This window comes from Pristis pectinata, chromosome 2 (assembly GCF_009764475.1).
Source record: "Pristis pectinata isolate sPriPec2 chromosome 2, sPriPec2.1.pri, whole genome shotgun sequence".
NCBI classification, from domain to species: Eukaryota; Metazoa; Chordata; class Chondrichthyes; order Rhinopristiformes; family Pristidae; genus Pristis; species Pristis pectinata.
The window spans coordinates 135,210,606-135,234,029 of NC_067406.1; the positions used below are offsets into that span (position 1 = coordinate 135,210,606).

Sequence of the window (23,424 nt, forward strand, 5' to 3'; positions counted from 1 at the left end):
CCGCAGAATATAGACCATTGGAAATGTGGGCAGAGAAATGGTAAGATGAAGTTTAATCCAGACAAGTGTGAGGTGTTGCATTTTGAGAGGTCAAGTGTAAGAGGGAAGTATACAATAAATGGCAGGACTCTTAGGAACATTGATGTACAGAGGGATCTTGGGATGCAAACCCATAGCTCCCTGAAAATGACAACACCAATAGATAGGGTGGGGTGGCGTACGGCATACTCGCTTTCATCGGTCAGGGTGTTGCGTGTAAAAGTCTGGAGGTCATATTGCAGCTATATAAAACTTTGGTCAGGCCACATATAGTGTGCTGTGTGTAGTTCTGGTCGCTGCATTATAGAAAGGACCTGGAGGGTGCAGAAGAGGTTCACCAGAATGTTACCTGGATTAGAGAGTATCAGTTACGAGGACAGAGTTGGACAACTTGGATTGTTTTCTCTGGAGAGTCAGAGGCTGAGGGGTGACCTGACAAGTTTATAAAGTTATGAGAGGCAATAGTTAGGGTGGATAGTCAGAGTCTTTTTCCCAACTTAGAAATGTCAAATACTAGAGGACAGAGGTTTAAGGTGAGAGGGGAAGTTTAAAGGAGATTTATGTGGCAAGTTTAAAAAAAAAAATCACACACACACACACACACACACACACACACACACACACACACACACACACACAGTGTTTGGTGTCTGAATGCACTACCACGGGAGGTGGTGGAAGCAGATATGATAGCGATGTTAAGAGGCATTTAGACAGACCCACGAACAGGCAGGGAATTAAGGGATATAAGCCACATGCACACAGATGTGCAGTTTAAATTGCCATCATGGTCAGCACAGATATCATGGGCTGAAGGGCCTATTCCTGCACTATATTGTTCTATGTTCTATATAACAGTTTTGAAATAGGTAATATATTAAGACAGCTTGTCAAAATAGGCAAGACCTTGCCGTCACAAATGAGGTGGTTGAGTAATTTTGTTTTCTTCACTGAAAACCAGTGCTAACTGCAGGACTGATGTTTCACTAAGACCCCTTTTGGGAGCAGGGCTATCCATTGTAATAAGAGCTTCAGTCCAGACTGGTTGCATTCTTAACCATCTGAGCTCAGGCACTTAAAAAATTAAATGGCACCTTCATTTACTTGCACCTGGTCAGTACAGTCTCACAAACTAATTTGATGTTTTACTCATTTCCTAATACCGTATATCAACAGCAAAGGCACCTTCCAATGCCTGATAGGTATGTATGTATTTGCCATTGAGTTACCACTCATGTTCCTGACCACCTCCTTCCCTGGTTGATGGTTTATCTATGACTCACAGCTCTTGCATTTGTCTCAAAGTTCATATTCCTATTAGGTTTCCAATCTATACCAATACCTATAGCATAAACACAAATTTTCTTGGAGTAATTAACTTTTAATTTTAATGGTTTTAATTACTCTTTGACTCTATCATGAAAGATTCACGTTTCAAAATATTTCATAGTCAAGTTCAATTGTACTAGCTGAAATGCTTCAAGGAGCATTCACTCAACAACTGAACTCAGATTTCAAGCAGACTTTTTTTTTAAGTTCACCCACAAACCTGGTAACAACTTACAGGCCATTATAAACTCAAAGGTAAGTGGTTAACTCCTACACTGCATTGAATCTTCTTTTCTGTTACATTAGTGTACAAATGCAGAAAATCTGTTTCCTTTGTGCTAACATTGTGTAATAAATAAAGACTACAATTCTTGATGAGAAAATTATAGTCCATTTCCCAAGAAATAAAACCCTTCATACACAAAAGTGTGACATCAACATCAACTGGTGCCAAGTAACAAACAATCTTGTATTGTGGTCTCACTACATGGAAACAGCCAAAAATCTGTTTCACTCAGGAGCATTAATCACTACTTTCAAATATGATTCTTGGCTGGATTCCAAACTAAGACTCTGATTATATCAAATCTAAAATGAATGCATTGGGCCAAAACTTCAATGTCTTTTCTATTTTCTCTCCTTAGAGTTGTCAACTGAAACTGCAAATCCTACTGTTCTACAAACAACTACCACCTCCTGGCATCTCAAAACTGGTCACTTTTAGGCATCGCAATAAACTTTCACACAATTGCACAACAATTAGGAGACGAATCTTGGGTCAGTTTTCATCTTCTTTGACCCCAAGTTTGACATCCTATTTGACCCCAGTTCTGTTTCTAACTGCACATCCTCTCCATCACCAAGGTAATCTACTTGTATCTCTGCAACAATCATTCACATCTATCCCATTTCAAGACAGCCAAATTCCCACTGTTAGCTCCAAACAACATTTCAATGCAATTCAGTCCAGCTTCCCATGCAGGGTTTCAACCTGAAACATCGACAATTCCTTACCCCCACAGATGCTGCTTGACCCACTGAGGTCCTCCAGTAGATTCTTTGTTGCTCCAGCTTCCCACTTTCAGTAAATGAGCTCATAACAAACTTTCGATCTGCACTCTAAAATGTACCAAATACCATTCACCCATCATCCTTGTTTGCTAACATAGCTTCCGACTTTCAAACTGGAAATGGCTCAACTTTAAAATTCTTATCCACATTTTCAAATCCCTCAATGGTTTCACCCCACCTTATTGGCACAACTATTCCTAACCCTATAACACTAAGATCTTAGCATTTTGCCAGTTTTGACTCCTTGCCCTAATATCCTCAAATTCCACCACTCTGCAATCCATGGGCAGGTCTTCAGTACATGGTCTCCAAACTATCAAATCTGATTCCCAAACTTCTCACCCTCTCTTATTTTCACATTTTACAATTTTTGACCAATATTTTGGTTATATGTCAAAATATCTTTGTGGTTTGGCACTGTATTCTTTTTGATGATATTCCAGGAAGGGCTTGGGTTATTTTACCCTATTAGAGCTGCTATAGGAATATTAGCAGTTTCTGCTCTTAACCAAGAAATACTGAGACAAATTGTATATGCTCCATTGAGGAACTGGAACCTGCAGGCAGTCAGTCAAAGTTCTATGCTACATAGTTTCAAAATGAATAATTATAGCAAGAGCAAACATTATGGATTTAGTTCAAATATTCTGAGGATTTTTAATATGATGCAATTTAATACAATGAGACAAAGGCTGAGGCTAATCAAGATTGACAAGAAGTAGCTTAACATTACAGACGATAAAAACTGAGTAACAAAATCCAAAGATTCCTGATATGGTGTTCCAACTACTCACAAATCAACTGGAATTGAGGGTGACATGGCTATGACAGCAAATGCTATAGCAAGGTGGTCATGATATTTCTCAGCAGTAAGCTCAACGCCTATTCTTTGGCCAAAGAGCAACCCAAAAACAGTCTGAAAGGCAATGGCTTAGACAATTAAGTCAATACAGCTAGCTATCAATGCGTGCAGTGAGATTTTTTTTAAAAAGACAGCTTAGATACAAAACCAACACACTATAACCAGCCAAAGTTGAGATGCCTGGGTAATTTCAGAGTCAATCAAGCTTGGTGACCGCACCACTGCAAGTGACCGAGATTGATTTCATGCATCATTATTATGTAACTATTGTTTACTTTTTTTTGTTGGAGAAATCAACCTAGTTTTGTGAACAACTGCAGTAAATTTCTGTTTTCTCTCTCCTCTTTGAATAGATTATTTTCCCAGTAAAATAACTTTTTTTGGGCACAATAGATCGGATTGCTGAGAGAGTTTATACCTCATTCCATCTCTTGCTCTGGCTGATGCTGCACTGTCAATAATAACTTTTGTTAAGACAGAGTTCCTAACAAAGAAAGAAAGCAGGCAAGCATAATAATACATCAACAAATTAATACATTCCAAACTTACTTGCTTTCTCTTTAAGTAATGCCACTTGCTGTTTAAGATATTCAATGACCTGGTCAGCCTCTACAGCCCTCTGCTCCAAGCGATTTAATAGAGCACGATCACTCGACATCCTTATCAATTGACGAATCAGAAACCTGAGAAAGAAGAAGAATCTCAGTGCTCACAAAGATGCCAATTCACAACATTTAAAGAAAGTTACAAGTCTGGAAATGCCAGCTGTACAAGAATTAATGCTCCAACAAGTATTTTTCATTGCTTCACAGAACAGATAATGAACAGAACGACAATTTTCATCATAATGTTTAAAGGGTCTGCTAATATCATGTAATGTTTTAAATGCAACTCTAATTGGAGACAAAATTTATTACCATTTTCTTAAGCCAACTATGCTTTGATGTTTCTGCATTTTTTTTACATTTAGGAGTTTATCATATAATAAGTTGTTGCATCTTCTTGGAAGGCTATTTATTCATTTTTCAGGATGCTGGTCAGGTTAGCATTTATTGCTCATCCCTAATCATCCTCTAGAAGGTGGTGCTGAGCCATCTTCTTGCCCACTGTAGTCCTTTAATGAAAATAGAAGTGCTGTTGGGAGCATATCCCAGGATTTAGACCTAGCAATATTGAAGGAACGGTGATATATTTCCAAATCACCATGGAGTACAACCTGGAGAACATGCAGGTGATGCTGTTCCCATGCATCTGAAGCTCTGCTCTTCCTGAGAGATGCTGTCACACAAGCTCAGGCACACATGAAAGTGGCCACTCTTTGACATTTCGGAAGCTTTCCAGAATTCCAACTGTATCAATGCAAGAAATCAGCAACTTCAGGGCAGAAGAACAAGGGGCAAAAATCATAGAAAGGATGAGTAAAATAAAATTTAGTAATTCATTAATATAGTATATGGTCCAAGAAGAAAAGTAATAACAACTAATTTTAAATGGAAAAGGAATACTGTTTTCTCAAAACTGGTATTAAATGATTTTGATTTGTGTCACGTCTTTATCTAAAGCAGAGTGACAATTTAGGATTTGGAAAGAAAAAATAAAGTTTCAAGCAAATAATGAAAATTACTAACAGGAAGCTAATACATATTTGTCAAGTCTTAAGAGTTAAGGTTACTGGATATTTTAATTATATATTAATATAAAATTAATGAAATCTTATCTTTCTTCTCATGCTGCTCATCTGCTGAGCAATAACTGTTCAATAATCTTTAACATTAACATCAGATGGCAGGTCTGATTAATCCTGTATAACATCTGGCTAGAATCAGTGCAAATGCTACTCCAAGATATAGGCAAGAGTCAAGAAGAAGATGAGACATATGGAAACAAATGTATAAATCAAAAACAGAACCAATGAGGAGGAAGGGATAGGTAGGAAAGAGTGAGGCAAAGCAAAAGGCAAACAGAAATGGGGAACCATTCAGAAGGAAGGTCATGAACAAATGTTAACTTGGTTTCTCTTCTCACAATTGCTGTCACACTAGGTAAGTATTTCCAGCATTTTCCATTTTTCTTTAGAATTTCCAATTAGCTAATAATTGGATCAAAGGCTATAAAGATGTAGGCCGATATTCCATGGCACTAGCTTCACTGCCTTCACTATAGCTCTAAATGTGGTATCTACAGTCAGAAGATATTATGGACTGAAATAACTGATTTTAACTATCCAGAGAAGAAAAACAAACATAATACTAAGCAAATAATTCCTCGATGGCAAAGAAAATAGAGTGAAAACAAACTTCTTAGAAATGCTATTGTGACCAAGGGTCACTTGAATAATTTTTAAAACGGTACCAATATACCAGATACATGCAGACTACAGTTAATGTTGCACTCTGACAGACAAATTTAACCAATTCGATTACACAGTAGTGCAGTGGTTAGTGTAATCCTATTACAGCGCCAGCGACCGGGGTTCAATTCCGGCTGCTGTCGGTAAGGAGTTTGTACGTTCTTCCCGTGACTGCGTTGGTTTCCTCCAGGTGCTCTTGTTTCCTCCCACATTCCAAAGGCATACAGGTTAGGAAGTTGTGGGCACGCTATGTTGGCACCGGAAGCGTGGCGACACTTGTGGGCTGCCCCCAGAACACTCTACACAAAAGGATGCATTTCACTGTGTGTTTCGATGTACACGTGACTAATAAAGGTATCTTATGTTAATTGCATTTCATCATCAAACAGAATATGCAACAGAACAGAACTCAGGGAGCGGAGAAATTTCATCTTAATTGATAACATGGCAATTTTTTTTTGTCTGGTTTTAAGGAAGTCTGTTTTCCTTTGTTAAGTGCCAGTGAAAATGTCTAATGTTAAATCACAGAAACTGTCATAAAATATCTTTATTAGTCATGTGTACATCAAAACACAGTGAAATGTATCTTTTGCGTAGAGTGTTCTGGGGGCAGCCCGCAAGCTTCGCCACACTTCCAGCACCAATATAGCATGCCCACAACTTCCTAACCTGTATGTTTTGTTTTGGAATGTAGGAGGAAACCAATGCAGATATGGGGAGAACATACAAACTCCTTACAGACAGTAGCCGGAATAGAACCTGGGTCGCTGGCACTGTAATAGCATTAAGCTAGCCGCTACACTACCATGCCTGCCCATTATACATTTGCCAATTTTACACTAACAAAAATGGTGATAATTATATTGCAAACGTGGAGCTCAAAGACTACAGTCTTAAGTCTAAATAACAAAGTGCAACAGTGCAAATAAAATGCATGCAAACATCTTTGTTATCATAGTTATAGCAAAGTTTAATATAACATTGGAAAAAAAAGCCATGTTAAATTTTAAATGCTCAGCTCAACTAATCAGTAGACATTTTTGAAATGCACTTTACACCAGGTTATTACACAGTAGCTATGTGATACATCAATGAGATACATTATTCCACAATGTATCCTTTATGCTCCCATTACAAATATATAGGACTTTTTCAAGAATGACATTAATGGAACATTGTTACCACAATCAAAAGACATTTTAAAAATTAACTTTGCCAGCTAGATACAATTCCGTAATCACTCTTTGAACATTGGAAATATCCTCTGCTTCCATTTCAAACTCAGTCTCTGAAATTTGATTTCATATTCGAATCTGCTACATATGAAGACTAATACAAAAATTATGAATAGGCTTGACCAACACCCAAATATAACATCAAGACTTTTGATTAAGCAGTTAAAGATGGGCATCTGCACCTCCTCTTCATAATTCTCTGAAATATTTTGCAAAGCCAGAACAGAGTAATGCATCTTTTGATTAAAAAAAGTGTATCTTGGAAAACTAATCCAATTAACGTTCAGAAGATAGGATTTGATATTTTCTAACCACCACACTGCAGATCACAAAGAATGAGACAAATGCTAACTACTGTATTATCAGTTTTTTATTTAAAGGATTAATATTTTAAAAAGTAAAACCTTGCAAAAAGATTTTGGATATTTAACCAACGAAAAAGTAAACAATGAGGATAGGATGGAGCTTGCTGTTGCCTCAAGCTTCAGGTTCAATCCTCACCTTGAGTGGTGTCTCTGTGCTCTTTCCATGTTCTCCCCATGGCTGCATGGGTTTCCTCCCACATCCCAAAAGACATGCTGTTAGGCTGATTGGCTACTGTGAATTACCCCTTAGTAACAATAATAAAAGGCAAGTCGATGGGAGTGTGAGAGCAAGAAAACATTGCAGGGGTACAAGGAATTGAGCAGGGTGTAGGATTAATAGGAATACTTCCCTGGGAGACAGCATAGACTAAATGGGCCAAATGGTCTCCTGTCATTATAAGATAAAGAAGAGAAACTTTAAAAAGGAAATTCAAAACAAATTGAGTATGCTGACCTCCATATTAGTTTTCTTATTCTATGTTCCTACAGAAAACAGGACAATTAACCTAAGGCAGCAAAGGTGTTATCTCAAAGACTTCAAGATACTGACAATAACACAGATAGGAAAAATTTAAAAAAAAAATCAAGGCATGAATAAAAATACAACTTAGGAAGCAAATAATGAAGGCTGTGTTGTTATAATGGGTTATTTCATATGACATGTCATTGTAATTTTTTTTTGAAACAGCTTAACTCTTGGTCTCAAGTACTTAGTTCTCTGTGACTGCAGGATGAGCTGAATTCCGAAGGCAAAGGAATGGCAGGTCAGTCAGATTACGAGAGTTTTGGAGGTGGCATTAGCTCTGGCAGAGCATTTGAGAAGTGGATGGATGGAGGGAGCAAAGGCGGCAGATGACGTCATGATTATTACAAGGGAATTATGAATTAGATGATCATGGATCTGGGAGGCATCACCATGTTCAAGGAGGGATGTGGCTATAGTGGGAACGCTATTCTAGAAGCATGAAGTATATATGCAAAAACAGAAAGAAGAAAATTGACAGTCTGCAAGTTAAGGTTATTACTTTCACTAGAATCAGCCAACATAGCCTGGTTGGGTCCAATATTATTTTGGTATAACTTTAAGTAATTCCAGAGAACAATAAATAGTTAAAAGTATTGTGTTAAAATAAAGCTATTATTGAAATATTTTAGGCATAAATTAACAACAATCAAAACAGACATCTTCTGATTCTCTTTAAATGGTCTGATTTGTAGGTTTTGTGGCTGGAAGTGGGAAAGAATAAAAACATTTGAGGAAGTCCACAAACATGGGACAAGCTGAAATGTTATTGCACAAGAGACCAAGAAATATTTTACAAGAACAGCAATGTTCAAGACTTATAAACCTTGATATGCATTTATTCTTGCCGTGTAATTTAAAATTTCAAGAAAACTCTACCTTGCCCCATCCTAATATTTGAATCTCATGTTAAGTCTATCCAAAACAAAGCTTGGTGCAGCACCAAAAGAAAAACTACAAGGTTTAAAATAAAGTAAAAGGAAAAAGCTGGAAAAAAAAGCTTATGACATTACTAATCTGACACAGCAAAAATGGCATAAATAGTTCGTTCTCTTTTCAGATAATGGCCGAATAGCTATGCATTTTCGGAATTTTCCATTTTATTACATCCATTTTCTACTTATAGTGAGAAATCAGTTAAGAGACTTCTGAAGTTATTATTCGGCCCTCATTCATCCTCTTTCCAATGCTCCAACTAAATTATTTCACGCGCCTTTGGCAGCTCTCACCACGCTGCTTATTCCACTAAATGTTTCATTTTTTTTTATACACAGATATAGAAGAACATTTGTCAGCATCGTGTCCAATCTGTCAACCACAGTCATCTTTAAAATAGGCAGGGCAACCAAACTTTTACAAAACTGTCAGTGAGTTAAATAGTCACTTTTAACAAAATGCATTGGCACTAACACAGTTAGATGAAACAAAGAACCCATTCAGGCACGCAAGTCAGATAGAGTCAGAGTCACACAGCTTGGAAATGGGCCCTTCAGTCCAACTGGTCCAGACTGACCAAGATTCCCATCTAAGCTCGTCCCACCTGGTATTTAAGGAGTCAAATGCAAAGTTGGTGCAGTAAAAAGTCTCTTTAAGACTATGGGGATACAGTTCTAAATGTATCAACTCTGCACGAATTTAAATTGTTTCATGTACAGTAACCTGTACAACTTGGACACCTGATTCAAATCATTCAATGACATCTTCCCAAAGTGGTGCTTTATCACTAATATTAATCCTCATTTAAACAAATCTGCTCACATTCACTGTAGAGACATGCTAGCAACATAACAGCTTCATGAAGTGAAATCAACATAAACAAATTGCTGGATGGAAAGGATATGAAAATTGAATAGCAAGTTTGCACAAGGGTGGTACAGTGACTGAAAAATTTTTGTACTGGCAGCATTTTGAAAGTTACATTATTTTACATGGGAGCAGACTGAATTTTTCTCCTTTGAAATATCTTAAGGTGTAAAACATGCAAAATAATGTATTGTTGAAATAAAACTATACCTGGGCATAATTTTAGCATGCATATCTCGCTAGGCAGTCCTTCAGGATCAAGAATACTTGCTTCCAACCTGTCTTTGAGAGTTCTGAGGCGATAAGGCCAAGGTGGGAACTACAGGCCATTAATACAAATGGGTCAGGAGGTGTTTGACAGGGCAACTGGTAGGTAGTTTGTCAAGCAGTGTGCTCCTTCTCCCATTTACACAGGGCTCCCATGTTCTCAATACCATGCAAAAATGTACTTGTCCACTTTGAGTGGTCATAGGCCAGAGATGCACATCCTTGAATCCTTTTAGCATAGATAGCACACAGTCTTTTTCCCAGGTTTGGGGAATCAAGAACTAGAGGGGATAGGTTTAGGGTGAGAGAGGAGAAACTTAATAGGATCCTGAGGGGCAACATTTTCACCCAGAGGATGGTCAGTATATGGAATGAGTTGCCAGAGGGAGTGTCTGAGGCAGGTACATTAACAACATTTAAAAGGCACTTGAGCAGGTACATGGGCAGGAAAGGTTTAGAGAGACATGGGACTAGCTTAGATGGTATGGACCAGTTTGGCTGAAGGGCTATTTTCCATGCTGTATCAAGTTATACTTTGTTATTCACTATATGCTATATAAAACACGGAGGAACGAAATGTCATTTCCCCCAGACTCATACAACAAATGACATACATAGAACAGAGGACATACAATAAACACAGACAAAAAAAACTGTGCAAGTACAAATAGTGCAAAAAAAGCTATATACAGGATACAAAATTAATGCAGGGTAGTGCAAAACCAAGTTGGACAAAGAAAATACAGAACTCAGTGTATTGCACTAAGTGTCTAAACATGTTCAGCAGCAGCCAAAGTTCTTATACGCTGTTGTGCAAACCAGGACTTTTGACGCAGCATTTGTCTGTAACTGTCTCCAGGGTATTCAGAAGCCTGACAGCCTGGGGGGGGGAAAAGAAAACTGTTGTACAGTCTAGTAGTTCTGGCCGAGATGCTCCAGTACTGCTTGCCAGATGGCAGTGAGACAAAGATGACTATCTGCCTGGTACTCTCTTCCCATGATGGAGCTCACTTTGAGAATGTGGTGCTGGGCATGAGAAGAACATGGCCTGCCCAACAGAATTGACTGACCATAATTAGGGTCTTAATGCTGGGGATACTAACATTGAGTATAATGTTGGTTCATGCATCTTTCCAGTGAATTTGAAGGATTTTATGACGACAGCATTGATAGTATCTTTCCAGTACCTTGGGATGCCTGTTGTAGCTAATCTAGGTCTCAGGAGCAAATGGGGGCAGGGGGGAGATGTCCCAGGAGAAGGAAGGAATCACTGCACCCACTAGACTATGAAAGTATGCCAGGTCCAAGGTCTTGATCTTCAAATACACTTTCATCAACCAAATGGCACAGAGCAAATTCACAGTCTGCCTCATCGCTGTCTGCCTTTACTAAGAGCTGGCTCCTAAGATAGGTGAAGTGGTCCACATTTTTCAGGGTTCTGTCATGAACTTTTATCATCAGAGGACTGTACGGTACAGCAGGGACAGTGTGGTGGATGACCTTTGTCTGGCTGATAGAGTTCAAGGCCCATTCTCTCAAATGCTTCAGTGAACAAGTCAATGGTTGCTTGAAGCTCAGTCTCCGAGCGCACTCAAATGCAAGCGTCATCTACGTACACCAGCTTGATGACTGAGATTTGGGCGACCTTGGCTCAGGAGTTTGGCAGACACAGGCTGAACAACTTCCCATTAGTTCTGAAGATTATATCCACACTCAAGGGTTATTTATTAGAGATGAGTTGCCAACATGCCTCAGATCCCTTGTGCTTAATCTTCTGGACCAGTCTACTATGCAGGACCTTGCCAAAAGCCTTACTGAAGACCATGTATACCATGTCTATCACAATGCCTTCAATTTTCTTGGTTACCACCTCAAAAAATACCATCAGATTTGTGGGACATGATCTCCCCTGCACAAAACCACGCTGATGCATCCTAATCAGTCCCTGTCTTTCAAAGTGAACACAAATTCTGTCCTCCAACAACTTCCCTACCACTGATACAAGGCTCAAGGCCTGTATTTTCCAGGCTTATCCATAATGCCATTTTTGAATGGTCACGATTATAGGATATCCAAAATCCATTAGTATACCCTCCTCTTCTCAGATATAGACAATGATATTGTGGATTTGGAACAAAAGCATTTCACCGAGATTTGGTAACCCATTAAAGTTCTGTCTGGTCCCGAGGCCTTGTTACTTTTTTGGTGGCGATACAGCCTTTTAAACTTCTTATCGGCCAGAGGTGTAGCAAAGCTGGACCGAATAGGCTGCTGTGAAATGGAGTCGAGCATGCTCACATCAAGCACAGAATCGCGGTTGATGTAAGCATCATATGGGTACACTATTGTTGAGAATGGTTTCCAACTTTGATCCACTGCCAAGAAACAAACTTTTGATCATTTCCTTCATTGTTATTCATTCCACAAACTTTTAATTCAAAACACATTTTTCACTAATTTCAAACAAAATTGGAAAGTATGTGTCACAATGAAATTACTAAGTAATTTGCATTTTGGCTGTCAAGATTTTTTTTTAAGTGATTGCATAATATACAATCGCAGTCTGAACAAAACATGCATGCATGACACTATCAAATCAATATTGTGTACAAATCAAGTCCCTTTGGCTTACAAAATTGTCCTGGCTATTTACTTGCCTTCTTATTTCGAAATCAAATGTTTCTGCTAAAAAAATTTTAAACACATTCTTCCCTGCAATCAACTCAATGCATGCATTAAAATCAGTACTTCCAATTCATGCTTTTTCTTCTTTTACCTTCCCCTGATATAAACATAACTATAAAACCGTAGACTGAAAATTCCACACCTCAAGTGTGTTAGACTGTTTTCACTCATTGCCTGATCTGTCTTAACCCACGTTCATATATTCTTTAGTCTTACACCTCACTCCTCTTCCCCACCTCAGCTCTGAAAACTACAAACCTTTCACTCTTCTCCCAGTTCTGAAGAAGGGTCGCTGATCTGCAACATTAACTTGCATGCTTTTCCCCCCACAGATGCTGCCTGCCTGGCTGAATTCTTTCAGCATTTCTGTTTTAGTTTTAGGCAGTTTTCATATTGTGAGCTGACTTACAGAACAACCCAAGTGTTGCAATCTTCCTCCAAGTACACATCATAAGGCTTAATCTTCGGGACCAGTCCACCATGCAGGACCTTGCCAAAAGCCTTATTGAAGTCCATGTATACCATGTTTACCACTATGCCTTTAATTTTGTTAGTTACTGCCTCAAAAAACTCCATCAGATTTGTGAGAACTGTTCTCCCCTGCACAAAATCATGCTGACTCATCCTAATCAGTCCTTGCCTTTCCAAAGTGAACATAAATCCTGTCCCTCAGAATCTTCCTCCCAGGACACATTAGCTTAGTAATAGCAGTCAGAACTCAAAAACTTAAGCACTACTCTTAAAGAATTTTGAAGATACCCCAGTCAATTATCTCCCTGTTGTTCATATGAGTTTGTGGTGTCTAAACAGACTGCTATATTTATAAAAAAAAGTAATTAACTAGCTGAGAAGTTCCCTGGGGCATCCCAAGATTGTGAAAGTAATTATACAAATACAACTTCCTATTGGATCCGGACAGGAGTTCTGATAAAAGGCCATCAACATGAAATATTAATTCTGTTTCTTTCCACACATGCTGCCTAACATGCTGAGTATTTTCAGTATTTTCTGTTTTTGCTGTAAAGTTCTTTGCAAGCTCTGACTTTAGTCTGGTACAATCAACATTGCATTGAAAAACCTGAAAGGGGGCAGTTTTGATGAATATTCTGGAATAACACTGATTTAAATTGTTCCTTTAATCTATGCTAAATTCTACACACGAGACGACTGCACCAGCTTTTTAAAGAGACCAATTAACAGAATAATTTTGCCAACCTTGTTAGCAATGAACTGCAGAATAAAACAAAGTTGAGGCTGGAATTTGAAAGATACAGTTACTAATATCCAAATTAATCACCAATTTTTAGTGAGGGAGATAGTTTATAATTTGTAATCACTATCGTCTCACCCTTGACCCGATGTAAAAAAAAGTTTAAAAGTAAATACAAGCCCATTGGAATCACTGGCCACATATATTATGAAGGAGAATATGGAAAGGCCAGAGACATTAAATGAATACTGTGTATCCATCTTCATGGCAGGAGCCACAAAAACTATTCAGAAACAATGAGGCAGCCAAGGTCCATTAAGAAAAGAACTTGAGGTATTGCTAAAGAAATTGTTTTAAACAATTTAATGGATTTAAAAAGGCACATTGCCTGAAACCTCAGACATGTTCATGAACCAAATTGTCGTAGCCCAAAACCCAGGACTGAAGATGCCAGGGAGACATTGAGTGCACTGCTTTCGATCTTCGATGAGGATGAGGATGGTGCCTATAAATTGAAATGTGGCTAACATAAATCTGTTATTCGAGAAGAGAAAGAGATAACGGGCCAGTGTTCCAGGCATCAATACAGAGAAAATGCTACAATCTATTATTAGGGATGCCATAATAGGGAACAGTGAGAAAGATAAAATTGCAGAAATGTAAATGGGAAACAGTATTTGATAAATCCATTAAGAGTTATCTGAGATTATAACTAGCAGTTGAAACCAGTGAATGGTGTGTATTTGGAATTTCAAAAGACATACAATAAAGATGCCATACAACTGATTATTACATGACACTAGAGCTCATGAAATTGGGAATAATATCAACACTGATTGATGATGATTAACAGATAGAAAACAGTAAAAAAAAAGGGTCACAGATTCTAATTGTGAGTTGTCAAGAAGATCAGTTCTTACAGATTCAAACATTTACAATCTATGTCAAAGAAGAGGACCCGAGTGTAACATATCCAGGTTTGCTAATGATATGAAGTTGTTGAGAAAGTAGGTGATGATCAAGATCAAAGAGACTGCAGTAATGTGCAGTTACCTACTTTGGTCAGAATATTAAGTAAACAAAATCTTATTTTAAACTTTAGTCCACAAATCCCTCTGCTTTCCTATTACAGATATGTAGTCATTGCCAGAATAAACTAAAGGTCACCTTCCAGTCATGCAAAAATACCAATACATGATTTTCATGCACAAGGTGTCTCTGTTGAAACCAATTCTGTTCTCAATGCAGTATCGATCGTGGTTAACACAGCTAGCAAGCCCAGATGTTTCTCCTTCTTACCCTGCAGGCTGAAGAAAATAATAACCACCTCTCCCCACCACAGCAGTTAGCACCAGCAAAGTCACTGCAAGCTAAAAATCAAACTGAGAATCTTCAACCCATGGATTGGATAAACTCACTGAGCCAACTCCATAATTTTAAATATTTTTAGGAAATATTGAGTCAAAATGATAGCTGAAAGAAAGTGTTAAATTTATACCTATAAAGTCTCTAAAACTGGAACCCTGTGAGCTCTGCTAAGAGATTAAAATCTTTAGCACAGCTCTGGAATACGCTGTTCTTACTTCAGTTACTTTACCGAAGATTCTTCACACAGAAAAGCAAATCCAATACAATGAACCAAGTATTAAGTTTTACCTTAGATGAATATAAAAGATGCTGAGTTGTTTGACTCCAATGTTGTTGGTGTCACAGTACAGTTGCGAATCTATTCAATGTGTGGACAGAGATTCAAGTCTGTACTGGAATTTAAATTTTGCCATTCTTTGTGATATATGTTATACTAAATAACTGACAATGCTGTTTGCAAATCTTACTGAAACCAATATCATTGCTTCTGCAAACTACATCTTTCCTACACTTCATCCTAGTCTCCTCTGATCATGCACTATGTTTTAAATCTAATGTAATAAAGGCTACAATCTCATATAGATTCTTCTTCATTTAACTGAATGCATTATTTCACAAAAATCAGAAATATGAACATTAAAAGAACATCCAATTACATTTTTTGTTCACCTTTGATTAACGTAACACTACAGTCAAGAACATAAAACAATATAAATACTTTTCTCAAATTTAAAGTAGCTCAATAATTGTCATACAGTAGAAAACTATGTCGTTCTAATCAACCAATTCAGAATATTCTAAACTGCCAAATGTACATTTATAATAATGCAATTGCAGAACTATAATTAGCTACACTTTCCTTTCACATTAAATTGATGCACTGACACATTAACAATGTGAATTCAATCCCTTGAATAGTATTACAGTCAAGTAATACAGCTGTCCTATTCATCATTAGGATTGAACAGCAATGAAAATGAGGCAAAAGATTCAATACATATTCCTTCCATCTTTCTTCTTTTGTACCAAACTAACCTCAAGACCAATATATTAAACTAATTCTGTTACAAGAGTTTTCTTATTATCAAACATTACACAAAAAAACAATTCTTTTAAAATTCCCATTTATGGCAATTAACATTTGACAAATGAAATTTCGTACAAAAAGTTGCATCACTACAAATAAAAATATCTAATTATCAAATACATGAACATTTTGTGGAGCTTGTTAACTTGTAATTTAAATTATTTTCTGCTGTTACTATGTGGCATGTCAATATAAAAAACTATGTTCAACACATTCCATCCAAAAACTTTTTTCTATTATTCAGAATCATTCTCTGGCTAAAACTGAAGGGAAAGGTTTGCTATTTTAATACACAGGACAACTCTAATAGGGCTACAACATGTGCTAGTCCATAAATAGACCTTGCATGCCCATGTTATCTGAAATTACATTCCTTACAAGGTCTTAGCCAAATCAAACTGTATGCATCTTTTATTTGACAACTGACAATTTCACAGGGTTGTGAAGGGTGTTTTTAAGAAGCCTTTCAGTGCAAGTTACTGGTTGTGTCACCATGAAATATTAACTCTTAAGAAGAAAGTCACACTGACTTAGAGTTTAAGAAATACAGAATAGTCTTAAAGTTCCATCACTGCAATATTTAGGTTTCCAAAGCAATTAATAAAGATGAACACCTTTAGATATTCCATCTATTAATCATTATGTATAGATCTTCTTGATCCCAGTCCTAAACTTTTATCTTTACTCATTTGAAACCTGCGACTCCATGTTGTATTCCTGCTTTCTAAATTGATCTTCAAGATTTACTTTTTACGCACCACTTACTATCTTGTATTCCTCTGTAAGGTAACCTTTCGGACAACACTTTTACAATCTGTGAAGCCCAATTCTCTCAGGTCTCTTCTCAAAAGACTGTTAATTCCAGGGATCAGTTCTGGGGCACTCCTCTGCACCCCTCCAATGTTTGACTGTCTCCCTTGTGTCTCTGCAACCAAATCCTAAATACAGATCTGAAAATATACTCTGACCGGAGCACATGACATTTGATGGTGACTTCATCTCTCTGTAGTTTCATACTCTATTTGCTCTGACTGTTGAACACATCCAAAGTTTAGCAAATCACTGCTGCAATACTCGTCTCCTTAATCTTATCTCAACAACACTCAGTCACGTGTTACTCACATTTCTTGCTGGTTGCACTAACATGACCTCTTAACCACATATCCAGTGTTACAAAGCTGCCTTTTCCACCTCTATAAATGTCACACAATCTGTCACAGGAATGCTCATCCACAGCACATTACCTCTGAATTTGTCAGACCACTCTTGGTTGACCTCCCATTTCTTACCACCAATGGGCACGAGTTCATCCACAGTTTTCCTGCCTTTGACCAAATGTGCAGCAAGTACTATTCAAGCATCACTGCTGAACTTAGTGACCTTCACTGGTTCCTAATTAAGCAACATTTCTCAATGATAACATTTGCAAATTCCTTCATGGCCTCATTCTATTTCTACTGGGTGTGTACAATCCTGTGATACATCAGTGTTCCTCCATTTCTAGGATCTTAAGCACCGTTGATTTTTTTGCTCAACCATTAATTACTATTTCCAGCTGTCAGAGTCCAAGATCTGGAAGTGCCACTCTAAACCTCCTGGCCTCTTTCTATTTCCTCTTATAAGATACTCCTTTCTTTTTGACAATAGATTTTGTCATCTGTCCTAACATCTTATCGTATTCAGGGTTATATTTACAGTGATAACTAAGATACTGCACAGGAAGGCAATTTGCTCTTACTGGCAATAAAGGTTTGGTTTTTATTGTGCTTCCCACTTTCTGAATTGCCCAGTGTGATCCCACTGTCATGCTTGGGAAGCTAAGTACCAACAATAACTTACATCATCAGTCCATCTTTGGATATCATATTCATTACTTCCCTCAGTCTAATGAAAACTTCTAGAACCACAGATTATTTAGAAATCAAAACTTGTCTAAAATGAATATTATTCTCACTTAACCAGGACTATTTCAACAATAAAGAACATGAGCAAATTTAATCTTCATAAATTATTACAACACCAAATTTGAATTTGCATATCTATCCAGCCTTCCTGATAACTTACATTTTTCAAACCAGTAAAACCACCAGGTACAATTTTGATTAATCATGACTTATATGCTGTATTTTCTCAAACGAGTACAACGTGATAAGTACAGATTTTATATCTAAAACATTAGAGCTACTTAAAATGTAAAATACAAGCTTTCAAACATTAATCTATGATTACAAAAGGAAAGTGACAAAGTTAACAAGCTCAGCAGAACTGAAATACAAAATTTATACTGCAATTGCTACCTCCAGATGCAAAATACACAAGGTTACATCTACAGAGACATACATTCCCAACACTTGTTAATTCATTATCTTCAACCCTAATCTTTGATTGCCATGCATGTCGTTCTGATGGGTTAAATTCCCACCACCAGTATGAACCCATTACAAGTTCTTAGATGTTTGGATCTATAAACCAGCCATCAACATCACATAGAAAACTTTTAAAGTCACAACTCACTTCAGAATAGCTATATAAAGGTAACATCTCATTTTAAATTTTTTCATAAACTGCCTGTGACATTTGCTGTTTTCCCAATTACTATTGTTACTATATCAGATATGATCTATAGCAAGGCACATATTAATAAAGACAAGGCACTTATCTGGCAAAGCATGCTTGATAATTAATTTAGTTTAATAACTGACCTGTGATACAATTCCAAAAATCTAGTTTTCCCCTTATCAGTTAAGGTAGTTAAAAATATTCTATTAAACACAAAAATAATTGACCCACTATCAAACCACTGGCAGTCTGTCCGTAACACTGGAGATGGCTTCACAAGATGAACAAGGCCTGGAGTTGTTGCCATGGCACCCATTATGGCAGCATGGAGAGCAAACATTTCAATGCATAATAAAGACTTCATTGTAGAGCTGAGCACTGTCTTAGGTCCCATCTTCCAGTTAAGATAACAAACCAAGAGGTAGAGGCAAAAGATTCCATACCAGAATAACAGGAAGAGCAAAATTCCCACAGTAAATAATATCTAGATCTAAACCAACAATCTATCTGCCTGCTTAAGTCATTGCTCTTTGTGGGACTTTGCAGTAGTTATTAGCAAGGAAAGAGCATGAATTACTTTTCAAAAGTAACCAGAGGTAAACTGCTTTGGTGCAGCTGACAACAAAGACAACTACCCAACATTTTCTTGAGCCTAAACTGTTAAAATCAGACTCCAATATATGTTTAAGCAAACTCACTCTTTTCTACCAGCACTTTTGTCCATGTGGGTGGGCAGACCCCAATACCAATAATTAGCACAATATGAAAAACACGATGATGCTGGAGGAACTCAGCAGGCCAGGCAGCATCCATGGAGAAAAGCAAGCGGTCAACGTTTCGGGTAAGGACCCTTCTCCGGGACCGAAGATAGGAAAAGTGGAAGTCCAATATATAGGAGGGAAAAGCAGAGCAGTGATAGATGGACAAAAAGAGGAGGCGGGGTGGGAATAGGGTGGTGATAGGTAGATTCAGGTAAGAGAATAGAGACAGGCAGGTGCAGGGGAGGAGGGGAGAGCAGATCCACCAGGAAATGGGTCAAAGGTAAAGAGGAAAAAAAGGGAGATAGAAAGAAGAGAGATAGGCTAGGAAAGGGAAGAAGACGTATGGTTGTGGGGGGGGGGGGGGCGGTGGGGGAAGGGGTGTGAGGATTACTTAAAGTGGGAGAATTCAATGTTTATTCAATGTCTATTAGGCTACAAGGTTCCAAGACAGAAAATAAGGTGCTGTTCTTCTAGTTTGGAATTCTCCTGGCAGTGGAGGAGGCTGTCCGCAACCGCGATCTGCATCTCCCCATTGCCAGTCACTTCAATTCCCCCCTCACTCCATCACTGATATGTCAGTTGTCGACCTCCTCCACTGCCAGGAGAATTCCAAGCACAAACTGGAGGAACAGCACCTCATTTTCTGTCTTGGAGCCTTGCAGCCTAACGGCATGAACATTAAATTCTCCCACTTTAAGTAATCCCCACACCCATCCCCAACCATGCCTCTTCTTTTGTTCCCTTTCCTAGCCTCTCTCCTTTCTACCCCCCTTTTTTCCTTCTTACCTTTGACCCATCCCCCGGATCTGCTCTCCCCTCCTCCCCCGCACCTGCCTATCACTATCTCTTACCTGCATCTACCTATCACCACACTGTGCCCACCCCGCCTCCCCTCTTTTGTCCACCTATCACTGCTCTGCTTTTCCTTCCTATATACTGGGCTTTCCCTTTTCCTATCTTCAGTCCTAAAGAAGGGTCCTGACCCGAAACATTGACCACCTGCTTTCCTCCATGGATGCTGCCTGGCCTGCTGAGTTCCTCTAGCATCATTGTGTTTTTCCATCTAGATTCCAGCATCCATAGTCGTTGGTTTCTCTAATCAGCACGATACCTTTGCCACTTTAAATGCGAATGCCCAACCACCAACTTGCAATCCCTGTCTTCAGGTGCTTGGCCCTGGCCCCACTTTCCGCCTCCACTCTTTCCCTTCAGCCTTGCCTCTCTGACCACACTGGTTAAGCACCACCGTTATTTTTGGTGCGGCACATCTCAGTGGGGTTAGTGGCACCACATCAACGCAGGTTACAATTGGTGTGGTGGGCAAGGGGCCATTCGCCGTTAATTAGTACGCGGTTACGTCACGGAGGTGAATGGCTGGATGAAGGATGGGCGCGGTTACGTCACAGAGGTGAACCGCTGGATGAAGGATGAGCGCGGTTACGTCACGGAGGTGAACGGCTGGATGAAGGATGAGCGCGGTTACGTCACGGAGGTGAACGGCTGGATGAAGGATGAGCGCGGTTACGTCACGGAGGTGAACGGCTGGATGAAGGATGAGCGCGGTTACGTCACGGAGGTGAACGGCTGGATGAAGGATGAGCGCGGTTACGTCACGGAGGTGAACGGCTGGATGAAGGATGAGCGCGGTTACGTCACGGAGGTGAACGGCTGGATGAAGGATGGGCGCGGTTACGTCACGGAGGTGAACGGCTGGATGAAGGATGAGCGCGGTTACGTCACGGAGGTGCATGGCTGGATGAAGGATGAGCGCGGTTACGTCACGGAGGTGAATGGCTGGATGAAGGATGAGCGCGGTTACGTCACGGAGGTGAATGGCTGGATGAAGGATGGGCGCGGTTACGTCACGGAGGTGAATGGCTGGATGAAGGATGGGCGCGGTTACGTCACGGAGGTGCATGGCTGGATGAAGGATGGGCGCGGTTACGTCACGGAGGTGAACGGCTGGATGAAGGATGGGCGCGGTTACGTCACGGAGGTGAACGGCTGGATGAAGGATGGGCGCGGTTACGTCACGGAGGTGAACGGCTGGATGAAGGATGGGCGCGGTTACGTCACGGAGGTGAACGGCTGGATGAAGGATGGGCGCGGTTACGTCACGGAGGTGAATGGCTGGATGAAGGATGGGCGCGGTTACGTCACGGAGGTGAACGGCTGGATGAAGGATGGGCGCGGTTACGTCACGGAGGTGAACGGCTGGATGAAGGATGGGCGCGGTTACGTCACGGAGGTGAACGGCTGGATGAAGGATGGGCGCGGTTACGTCACGGAGGTGAACGGCTGGATGAAGGATGGGCGCGGTTACGTCACGGAGGTGAATGGCTGGATGAAGGATGGGCGCGGTTACGTCACGGAGGTGAATGGCTGGATGAAGGATGGGCGCGGTTACGTCACGGAGGTGAATGGCTGGATGAAGGATGGGCGCGGTTACGTCACGGAGGTGAATGGCTGGCTGAAGGATGGGCGCGGTTACGTCACGGAGGTGAATGGCTGGATGAAGGATGGGCGCGGTTACGTCACGGAGGTGAATGGCTGGATGAAGGATGGGCGCGGTTACGTCACGGAGGTGAATGGCTGGATGAAGGATGAGCGCGGTTACGTCACGGAGGTGAATGGCTGGATGAAGGATGAGCGCGGTTACGTCACGGAGGTGAATGGCTGGATGAAGGATGAGCGCGGTTACGTCACGGAGACTACTGGAGAACCGCCCGGACGGGTGACCAGGCCGGAGGCCGGACGGCCACCTTCAGGCCGTGCTATCCGCCCACTCACGGAGGATGTTTCACCACCGCTACACCACCCCCCCCCCCCGGGCCGTCCGCATCCCTTCACCTGCACTGAATCAATACAGAAAACACTAGAGCCAGCAGCCACTCGCCAGCCGGGCGCCAGAAGGGGACGGGACCGAGAGCTGCTCCCGCCGCCCGACCCACTCACATCAGCTCCACCAACCGTCCGCTCGCCGGGGTCCTCGCCCAGCCCGCCCTCACATCCGCCTGCTTGCAGTTACAATTCCAAGCCCGGGCAACTAGAAACGCCACAGAAATACACCCTTACCTCACCACAGACTGAAGAAGTGAGGGGGAAGATGACCCCCGTTTTGTGAGAGGAGGAGCGCCGTTGCTTGGTGGAATTATATTGCAGGGCCGCAGACACCGAGGGTCTTGGCTTCCTGCGGCGCAGAGCCTTGTGGGAGATGTGGTTCATTAAGCACGTGGTTCCAGCGCCATGACCTCATGGAGAACTACAGGTCCCAGCGTGCAATGGGTGCGCGGCGACGCCAAGGGCGGCGAGGAGCTGCGAACGGTAAGGACGTGGGGCTGTGATGAAGGATTTAATCCGTGAGGAAGGGCTGGCGGGTGTTGCATTCGTGACTCTCCTTGGTTAATAACTTTAAATACTTCTACTGGTCGAAAATTACACCGTGCATCTGTTTTATGATGGTATTGTTTTTGCATCCACCGCTGGCACAGCAACCTAGTTCCTCATTGCATTGCATTCCATAGACTGTTAACAAACCAGTGCGGTTCTGCCCGTCGTGGTGCTCGCATCTGGTAGTTTTTCACCCTCATCGCAACATCCAACTCAAATTAATATAAAAAAAAACTCAAAGTGTTGGAGGTGCCCAGCATGTCAGGCAAAATGTATGGAGAGAGAAAAGGTTGACATCCCAAATAGCTGTGACACTTTACATTGTACTGTTATCGTTTATACCTGTACCACCTCAATGCACTCTGTACTAACTCAATGTAACTGCACTGTGTAATGAATTGACCTGTCCGATCGGTTTGCAAGACAAGTTTTTCACTGTACCTCGGTACAAGTGGCAATAATAAACCAATACCAAGATTAAGGATCTTTCATCAGAACTGCGTTCTGCACTTTTACAAAA

At 40.3% G+C, this 23,424-nt stretch overlaps 2 protein-coding genes across 4 annotated transcripts in view; one reads left to right on the forward strand and one right to left on the reverse strand.

Annotated features, from left to right (window-relative positions):
• aimp1a (aminoacyl tRNA synthetase complex interacting multifunctional protein 1a) overlaps positions 1-22,716 on the reverse strand; it is a 46,267-nt gene extending 23,551 nt beyond the window's left edge. The window contains exons 1-2 of one of the 3 annotated variants that reach the window (XM_052035277.1): positions 22,590-22,716; positions 3,851-3,984 (exon numbers count right to left, since the gene is read on the reverse strand). In XM_052035277.1, coding sequence (XP_051891237.1) covers positions 3,851-3,959 — 109 coding nt within the window. In that variant the 5' untranslated portion in view covers positions 3,960-3,984; positions 22,590-22,716. Of the gene's footprint in view, positions 1-3,850; positions 3,985-22,364; positions 22,513-22,589 lie in introns of those variants that run through there. The other 2 variants (XM_052035260.1, XM_052035268.1) reach the window with 2 other exon arrangements.
• Positions 22,692-23,424, forward strand: part of tbck (TBC1 domain containing kinase) — a 178,680-nt gene continuing 177,947 nt past the window's right edge. Inside the window, exon 1 of the mRNA XM_052035246.1 lies at positions 22,692-22,838. The gene's annotated coding sequence lies outside the window, so the exon portion shown is untranslated. The remainder of the gene's footprint in view (positions 22,839-23,424) is intronic.